We start from the raw sequence: 9940 nt of genomic DNA on the forward strand, positions 1-9940 counted from the left end.
CATACAGCTGTGTAGTTGCAGCTTATTGTGGATGGATCCCTGGTTTTACTGCAAGTTGAAACAGTAGGATCAGGTTTGAAACTAAATCAGATGATTTTGTTACAAATAACATCTGTGTAAGTAAAATAAGAAAATATTTTATTCCGATCAATTATAGAAAAACAGTTATGGATAACAAAGAGACAATAAGCAGCAGTTGTGTTCAGAAGCTGAGGGAAAAGGCTCTGTACGACAGGTTGGTGAACACATCGATGTGGTTGCTGCTGCCTCCAACCGTCAGCACCTGAAGGCACAAAAAAATCTTAAATTGAACAGTTGTTGATGCCTCCTTTAGTCCTTTGAAATGCAATCAAATTCAGGTCAACTGTGGACTCCTCTTCCTCACTCCTTCCTGGTATTACTGTTTACAGGGATTGTCTCAGCTACTCTCTTCATGAGGAAGAGAGAAATGATGGAAAAGGAAGTCCACAGTGACTGTCAGAGTGACCGTAGTGACTGTAAGCTGCATTCATGTCATTTGTATTTTAGAAGAAAACTGACATTAGGAAACAGTTTAACATGTGTTGTGTTTAGTGTCTCACCCGGTGCTCAGTGCTGTTGGTGTTGAGCTGCAGCGTGTTGAGGCTCTGTGGAGTACAGGGAATCTGAGCTTTGACCTCTCCACCCAGCAGACAGTGAGAAACAAACGCACCTTCACCCACAGCCAGGATCTGCATGAAGTAAACACAGAGCTTCACTATTACTGTATTTCTTGGAATGTGGAAAGAGAAAGAAAAACTTGGCTCTTCTCACCATGTCCTGGACAAAGGCAGCTTGCCGCTGACAGCCACTCAGAGGGAAGATGGAGGTGGGAGACAGAGAGCGCAGGTGCCACAGTGACATAGACGGACCCCCACCACACAGCTGAAGGAACAAACCTGACTGTTACTTGTCTGCACAGTGAGGGCAGAGGACCTGAAATTAACTTGTTGTGACACTTCATGTCTGATGTGTCTGCTTTAGTTTTGTAATAGAATAAGTAGTAAGCTGTGTCTGACAAGCATGTGTTCTTACCATCCAGTCAGAATCGGTGGTCAGGCAGCTGATCCATTTACCATATTGTGGCCTTGCACAGCTCTGAAACACAGCAGTCCATATTTCTTCATTTATAAAATAAAACAAAAATGAACACACAGTCAAACCACAGAACTGTAAATAAAGTGTGGAAGCTCTTCCAGAGCTGTCCCACAGAGGCCTGATCTGTCCATAAAATAAGACCTCACCTCGTACTTGTAGACCTCGATGCGGTGAATGCTCTGTCCGGTCCTGCTGTCTGCACAACAACACATCATCATTATACTCACGAGGATTAGTTTGATAGAAACTAGCCAACAATGCTGCCGTTACTCACCCCACATCCTCACAGTTCCGTCCTCACCCCCTGACAGGATCTCGCCCTCCCTCTCTCTCACATTCACACAATGGATGTAGTCCGAGTGACCCTGAAGCACCGACTGAACACACAACAGAAAATATCACAGAATGCCCACATCAGGTGAAACCTTCTCTCCTAGTAAAACACTCTTCATGTTGTGTATGTTACATAATAATAACAGATTTTACTGAGTGTGTTTTTTAGGAATAACATAAATCTAATGATCAGAAGCTGAAGTTTTGACACACCTTAAAGACTCCATGTTCCAGGTCCAGGATATGGATGTTATTGTCTCCTCCTCCGAATACAAGGCTGTTATCCTGACGCACACACACACACACACACACAAGAGAAAACCTGTCAGTGGAAAGACATTTCTAATGGTTTAATTAAAGATCTTATTGATTTATAAGACTCATTTGTTTTGATGTGATGCTTAATAATTTTAGAACTAGACTTTTAAATATTTGGTAGCTGGATTTTGCTGATTTTGTAAGTTTGCCCACTAAGGAAGACATGATCAGTCTATAAATGCAATGGTGGTTTATTTAAACAGTGAGAGACAGAACAATAACAACAAATCCAGCATCCAAAATGCATTTCAAATAAGTTCTAAATTAATTCAAATTTTCATGAATGAAATGAAGTATTTGATCTCCTATCAATCATCTCTGGCTCCCAGGTGTTTTTTATACAGGTTGACATTTTGAACCCTCTCAGCTTGTTACTTGCATAAAAGACACCTGTCCACAGAAGCAATCAATCAAACCAGATTCCAAACTCTTCACCATGGCCAAGACCAAAGAGCTTTGCAAGGATGTCAGAGACAAGACTGTGGAGGAATGCTGCCTATGAATCCAAGAACAGTGTCAAACATAGAGGTGGACACATTATGCTTTGGGGGTTTCATCAGCCACCATACATTAATGACTTGGAGATGATCCGCAAAGAGGAGTGGGACAAAATCCCCTTCTTCTGACCTCTGTGATTGTCAACAAAAGTTTTGTCACCAAGTACTAAAGGACGTTTTGTGAAGACGTCACTTATTTCATTCATGAAAATGCTAGGTCTGCTGAGCTGGTGTGTGTGCGTGTGGAGTTCTCACTCTGGGGTTGATGGCCATGGAGTTGATCTCTGGGATCTCCAGACTGGATCTGCACAAAGAAACAGAAGAGAGTGAGTCCAGGCTGCGGGCTCCAGCACAGACAGCACAGTCATCCACGGATGATTCTCACTTGTAGTTTGGTCGTTTTGTCCACAAAGGCTTCACATTCTGAAAAGAGGGAGAAATCCAGTATCAGTGCAACGTCCACAGATGATCACTCCAACCGCTGAATGGCCATGTTTGAAATAAGTGTTACCTTTTTGGTGAGTTCATTCCAGCTCCAGGCGCTGATCTCTCCATTTCCTGCACTCAGCAGCTGACTGTCAGAGGACAGAAGGGAAAACACTGGACCTTCATGAGCTGCATGAGACAAAGAAGGAATCAGTAACATGATAACAGTGGTTCAGTTACTATCACTGCTCCTGTAAAGCCTGCAGAGATCAGAGACAGTTGAGCAGCTGCAGTACTATGGGTCAATCCCATCTGTACTCAATCACATTAGTACTGCTCCACCTTGTGGTGCAAAAAAGAACTACAGCAACACAGATCAACTTACCTGTGAACGTCAGAATTGGTTTTTGGTTGAGTTCAGTCGCTTCTGGACTCAGAGCTGCTGACAGGCTGAAACACAGTTATGAAGAATAAAGCACCTAAATCTTCGGATTGATCAAATGTGAGTGGGATTAGGGCATTTGCGTTGTCCCACCTGAACAGGGCGATCTCTCCGTAGTTGTTTCCAGCTGCCAAGAATCGACCGCAGGGAGAGAAACTTTGAGAGAAGACCGACATGTGGAGGAGCTGCAGACAGAAACATCATTCAGACACAGTAAAGCCGCTTAACTTAGACCAAGTGTGTAAGAATCTGGAGGTTATGGCTATAACCATGGTTCTCTGATTAGCATGAGTGAGTGTCTCACTATGGGAGAACGCCCCCTGCGTGATCCCGACAGAAGCTTTAATTACACTACACCAGCCCTTGGGGCTGGTATCAGTGACGTCTATGTCAGGAGGGACCGCCCTCCTCCTATATAATAGGCTGACATAGCTTCAGTCGCCATTCAAACAAGCTCACCTCTTCCTCGCTTCCATAGCAAGGAGGGTGGTCTGGTGAGACACTCACTCATGCTAATCAGAGAACCATGGTTATAGCCATAACCTCCAGTTCTCTTTCATAGCATTCGTTTCGTGTCTCACTATGGGAGAAATACTGACTCCCGGATTGCCAGACATGCCTGTAAAAATGACAACTGTCCCAGAGGGGCCTCACGAAGAGTGGGTTGTACCCCGTGAAAACCCTACCCCAAGAACTGAATGTGCCAGGGTTGGAACTGTAACATCCAACTTGTAAAACCTAGCAAAAGTGTGGGGTGAAGCCCAACTTGCAGCTGCACAAATTTCCTGGGCTGAAACCCCCTTAAAGAGAGCCCAGGAAGCAGCAAGGCCCCTAGTGGAGTGCGCACGCAGACCAGCAGGAGGCGGAAGACCTTTGGTCGTGTAAGCCAGAGCAATAGCCTCCACAATCCAGTGGGAAAGCCGCTGTTTTGAGACTGGCTTGCCCACACATGGCTTAGCCCAGGACACAAACAACTGGTCACTCTGCCTAACACCCTGAGTCCTGTCCAGATAGGTCCTTAGTGCACGGACCGGACACAGCGTATGCAGACGCCGATGCTCCTCAGAGGAGTAAGGCGGTGGATAAAAAGCAACCAGCTCTATTGGGGAGAGAGACCCAACCACCTTTGGGATAAAGGCTGGGTTAGGCTGCATACTGACCCTCTCGCCCCCTGGTGAAAAATGGGTACAAGCCTCGTGCACAGACAGGGCATGAACCTCACCGACGCGCTTAGCCGAGGCCAAGGCCAGGAGCAGCGCTGTCTTAAGAGATACCACCTTCAAGTCCACCTGATCCAGTGGTTCAAAAGGTGGACCAGAAAGAGCATCCAGCACCGTGGGCAGGTCCCATGACGGCGTAAGAGACCTAGATACCGGCAATTTACGTCGTGCACCTTTCATGAACTGACACACCAGAGGGTGTCGACCCACAGATTTACCATCAAAACCAACATGGCAAGCAGAGATTGCCGCCAGGTACACCTTGATGGTTGAAAAAGATTTTTCCTTCTCAATGAGGTCCTGCAGAAAGGATAAAATCACCCCCACAGAACACTGAAAAGGAATGGCCTGGGACTCCGAGCACCAGCTCTCAAACACTTGCCACTTAAGCCCATACAACTTCCTAGTCGATGAGGCCCTAGCACATTGAATAGTCTCAATGACACTGTTTGGGAGTCCTGTTGAGTTCAGGTTAAACCACTCACGGGCCAGGCCCACAGAGCCAGCCTCTCTGGGTGAGGGTGAAATATTTCCCCTCGTGCCTGGGATAGCAGGTCCCTGCGTAATGGCAGCTGCCAAGGCGTGAAGCTGGTAAATCTCCGCCATCCAGTGTTTCGCTGGCCAGTGCGGAGCCACCAGGATTACGACCAGCCCCTTCTCCCTCACTCTGGCCAGAGTTGGAGGGATGAGAGCCACTGGGGGAAAAGCATACAGGAGAGCACGTGGCCACTCGTGTGCCAGTGCATCGATCCCCAGCGGAGCCACTCGGTCGTGCAGGGAGAAGAACAGCGGACACTGGGCATTCTCCGCTGACGCATAAAGGTCCACTGCCGCCCGTCCATACCGCAGCCAAATCTGCTTCACCACTTCTGGGTGAAGTCTCCAGTCTGCATATAGAGGGATCCCCCTGGAGAGTAGGTCCGCCCCGCAATTCAGTACGCCTGGAACATGAGTCGCTCTCAGTGACTGAAAGTGCACATTGCTCCAGACTATCAGTCTGTGTGCCAGCGCATGCAACCGCAGAGATCTCAAGCCTCCCTGCCTGTTGATGTAGGCTACCACGGTGGAGTTGTCTGTCCTCACTAGGACATGGTGTCCCCGCAGCCAGGGGAGGAAATGTTTTAGAGCCAAATGAACAGCAATCAGCTCCAGACAGTTTATGTGGGTGAAGCGCATGTGAGGGCCCCACTTCCCGTTCACTGTCCTCCCTTCGTGTGTAGCACCCCAGCCTGTGAGAGAGGCATCTGTAGAGATCACCTTCCTGGCCGAAACAGTTCCCATGGTAGCCCCCTGGGTCAGAAACCCTGGGCTCTTCCACTGGCGCAGAGCCAGTGAGCAGTCCACAGAAACCCTCACCCGTCGATGACCATCTCGGAGAGGATCTAGGCCAAGGGAGGCTACCCAACGCTGAGGCCCTCTCATGTACAGGCGTCCCAGGGGTATCACCACCACAGACGAGGCCATCAGGCCTAACAGCCTCTGACACTGTCTGAGTGTGACTGTGTTGCCCCTGTGAAACAGTGCAAGGCATCCTTTCATTGCCACCACCCTGTCCTGAGACAGGAAAACTCTGCCTTGGAGAGAGTCCAAAGTCAGGCCTATGAAGGTGATGCACTGAGAAGGTGTCAACATGCTTTTTTCCATATTCAGGCGAAACCCCAAACTCACCAGATGTTCCCTGAGAACATCTGTATGGTGGGCCGCCTCTCGGGGTGTAGAGGCTGCGACAAGCCAGTCGTCTATGTAAGTGGCCACGCGGATGCCTCTCTCCCTGAGTGGGGCTACAGCTGCCTCTGTGCATTTCACAAACACTCTGGGACTCAATGACAGGCCGAACGGCAGCACCATGAACTCGTATGCTGTCCCTCGGAAGGCAAACCTGAGAAACTTCCAGTGTGGAGGATACACTGGAATGTGGAAATATGCATCCCTCAGGTCGACAGATGTGAACCAATCGCCTGCCCGCACGAAACGCAGCAGAGAGGCGTGTGTCAGCATCCTGAATTTGTATTTCCTTAAATAGTGGTTCAGGGCTCTGAGGTCCAGGATGGCCCTCATCCCCTGCCCCCCCTTTTTTGGAACCAGGAAATACCTCGAGTAGAACCCGCTGTGGGCCTCCTCGGGCGGGACAACTCTTATTGCTCCTTTCTCCCTCAGAGTGGAAATTTCCTCTAGGAGAATGTTTGCGGATTCTCCCTGAGCATGAGAAAAAATCATCCCTTTGAAATGAGGTGGAACGGCTCTGAATTGAAGTCTGTAACCCTTCTGAACGGTTCTCAACACCCATTCTGACCGTGTGCAGGCCGCCCAATTCTCTGTGTGCAGAGAAAGCGGGCTGACCGGCAACTCTGTCATATGTGGTACGTTGGCGCCCTCTTGAGGTCGAGGTGCGTAACACCCAACGCCCATCCGCCCCGGTGACTCCTGCCTGCTGCATGGAGGTGCCCGGGCGGACCGCGTCACAGCCGCGGGGATGTTGGTCCCCGCGGGCTGTGTTATAGCAGAGAAGATAGTTGTGTGTCTTAACATATCTTTTTTCTGCATTTTTTTCATAGTCATAGTCAACAGCGCCCTCGGCTCTCTGCCTGGATGCGCATTGGACTGTTTTATTACAGAGTGCAAGACAGAAGTGCTTGTGCAACACTGAGAATGCTGTCTGTGTTTGTTGGGCACTCGAACGTGAACACCGGCCCAAGTGCTGCACTCTATGCGGGCAACGTCCCGCAGAACCCGCTCTGGAACTGAGCTGGAGAAGGGCAGGGCGACCCGTTGGGGGGGCAGCCTGGGTCGGCCCTCCACCTGGGGAGAAGCGGTCAGGCCTGCCGCTTCTTCTTCCTCACCGTCGCGGTAGCGGGTTGAGGTGGTGGAGCGGCTTGCCGAGCATGGGGAGACTGCTTCCTAGCCCATGGGTTGCCGGCGCTTTTAGGGGCTGGAGGGGCTGCCTGCGTCTTGGACACCTTGGGGATCCGATAAGCAGGAGCCGGGTGAGAGACAGCCTGAGCATATGACTGACGCGAAGTGCCGGGAGTAACAGGTGGAGCCCTCCTCGGCAGGCAAAGTTTCAGCGCCTCATCATCTCTCTTTTTCTCCTCACATCTCTTCTGCATGGAGGCAACAGCCGAGCCGAAGAGCCCATGAGGGACGACCGGAGTGTCGAGGAGCTCCTCTTTCTCCTTAGTCGTGAGGTTGGTGAGCCCCAGCCAGCGCGCTCTCTCTTGCAGGACCATAAGACCCATGGCTCTTCCCGTGGCTTGGATAGCCACCTTGTGGAGGCGAAGGACGTGGTCCGTAATGACGCAGATTTCTTCCCACAGGGAGTTATCTGGTTTAGCCGTCATGTCCTCCTCTAATTCCGCCTGGTGGCCGTCAGGATAGAGGAGGCGTTGAGAGCCCTGGTCGACAGAGCCGCCGCCTTATAACACTTGTCAGTGAGGCTGGACTGAAAGCGGTCTGTCTTGGAGGGAAAAGATGAAACCGAGGAGGACAGGGACGTCTTCGGGTGAAGGTGTGTCGCTACCAGCGGCTCAATGGGAGGTATTTGGCGGATGCCGTTAGCCTCCATCCCCTCGCAATCCAACAGGGAGCTCCCCGAGATGGGGTGTTTCTCGCTGTATGGTTTAGCTTTCCACGTAGCCGCTATCTCATCAAGCAGCTCTGGGAAAATTGGCAGCACTTGTTTCCCCGTCTTCTTTGCTTTGGGCAGCTTCTTGCCATCAAAGCGAGACCTGACTTCCTCGGCTTGAACCGTGGGCCACGGGATGTTGAGCCTTACAGCGGCACGTTTGCACATGTCCTGCATGTCGAGATCCAGGGGAGAAAGCGCCGAAGGGATTTCTCCCATCGCGACGCCCGGCTTTGCAGCCCCGCCGGTGACGCTGAAGTTAGTTTCTTCTTCGTCACCGTCTGATAACAGGAGCTCGGAGTCGGCAGACTCTCCCTCCTCGTCATCAGCGTCTCGTCTCGGGTCGACACGGATAAGGCTCTCCCATCCCTCCTCTGACGGGAAACAGGAGTCTGCAGTCTGGTTAACTGCGTCTGCCCAACTCAGCCCGGGCGGCAGCGCTTCAGCCGCCCCACCCGACATATCCACCCCGCCTTGCGGCGAGGCTGTCTCCGACAGCAGTGGGTCACCGCCGGACAAACTAGCCTGGCGAGCTAGCAGCGGGGTTGTTAGCCGTGGCCATGACTAGCATAGGGTTCAAGGGCGCTAGCGTTAGCTTGTGCAGCTACTGGTTGTGTTCAGGGAAATATGGCTATTTTCCTGGCTAGCCTGTGATGAGGTATCGCTACCTGCTGTGGGTATTATTAGCGTGAGCTGTATAGTGGTATTGCTACCTACAGACGATGCTAACGCACCCGCTGTTAGCAGAAGTATCGCTACTTCGGCTGTGACAAGTATTGCTACTTGAGGCAAGAGTATTTCTACTTTCACCGATAGCGTGGAATAGTATTTCTACTATTCTTCAGCTGTGAAGCAACCGTGTCGTGTGGGACCAAGCGCCCGGTGACCGAGTTTTCACTCGAATCAGTGGGCAGTTTAGCTAGGCACCCAGTAACACAGTTGTCATCAGGCTTCTGTGAGAAGCGAGAAGAGGTGTTTGAATGGCGACTGAAGCTATGTCAGCCTATTATATAGGAGGAGGGCGGTCCCTCCTGACATAGACGTCACTGATACCAGCCCCAAGGGCTGGTGTAGTGTAATTAAAGCTTCTGTCGGGATCACGCAGGGGGCGTTCTCCCATAGTGAGACACGAAACGAATGCTATGAAAGAGAACTGGAACCACCACCGAGTCACGGGCTGATGACGCCCTGCGAACAGATTATTGACCACCTGAGAAAATGTTATTGATTGTTTACGTGATTATTATTTAAGTTATTAATCAAGTTTAACATAGAAGACTAATTATTCGGTGTGCATGTCTTTATCAGGATTTAAAGGTGCAACATTTTGACGACCTTTGTGTGTATCTTCAATAAAACGAGCACACAAATAAGAATACAATGAAAATCTAAATATTCGTTAACTTACTGTGAAGTTTCTCATTATATATAGAAAAAGACATGTTACAAATATTATCGTTTTGTGACAAACACGAAGCGCGAGTGTGGCTAACAGCTGCAGCGGATTTTACTCTAAAATATCAGCAAGTTTCTGTATTTTACTCTCAGTATGATGAACCGAATGAACGTCACCTCTACAGGACCCATCCTGCAACCGCAAATCCTCCGAGGATCCTCAAAAAAGGAGAAAAATACAGAAAATACAGAAAACACAGACAGTGCAGCGAAAACAGCGGCGAAAGAGGGAAAGAGGCGAATGGAGGCGAAGGAATATGACGTATGGTAGTGCCGCGGAGGATTCTGGGAGATGTAGTAGGCCTACAAAAAAAAATCAAAGAGAAGGTTCTGACCAGAAAAAGACTTGTAGATGATATTCAGTAAATAATACAAACAAATACATGCATGTGGTATATCAGCACGAACTTTAAAATATATAAGATACAAACGTTTCACAGATGTTCTTACAGCAGCTGCATATACAGATACTCATCTACACTCATCCAGATGCTCTGCAGATCAATATGTT

General features: G+C 49.7%; 1 protein-coding gene across 1 annotated transcript; it reads right to left on the reverse strand.

The window, feature by feature from the left end:
* Positions 1 to 117: 117 nt before the first annotated feature.
* On the reverse strand, positions 118 to 9678 carry thoc6 (THO complex 6). Its single transcript, XM_028412378.1, has 13 exons — positions 9547 to 9678; positions 3226 to 3317; positions 3076 to 3140; positions 2776 to 2879; positions 2650 to 2687; positions 2520 to 2568; positions 1663 to 1734; positions 1391 to 1493; positions 1263 to 1312; positions 1054 to 1116; positions 793 to 903; positions 582 to 710; positions 118 to 283 (listed from the first exon to the last, which is right to left on the reverse strand). The coding sequence occupies exons 1-13, from the start codon at positions 9559 to 9561 to the stop codon at positions 203 to 205; spliced, it is 972 nt and encodes a 323-aa protein (XP_028268179.1). The 5' UTR covers positions 9562 to 9678; the 3' UTR covers positions 118 to 202.
* Between the last annotated feature and the right edge of the window lie 262 nt (positions 9679 to 9940).

This window comes from Parambassis ranga, chromosome 8 (genome assembly GCF_900634625.1).
Source record: "Parambassis ranga chromosome 8, fParRan2.1, whole genome shotgun sequence".
NCBI classification, from domain to species: domain Eukaryota; kingdom Metazoa; phylum Chordata; class Actinopteri; family Ambassidae; genus Parambassis; species Parambassis ranga.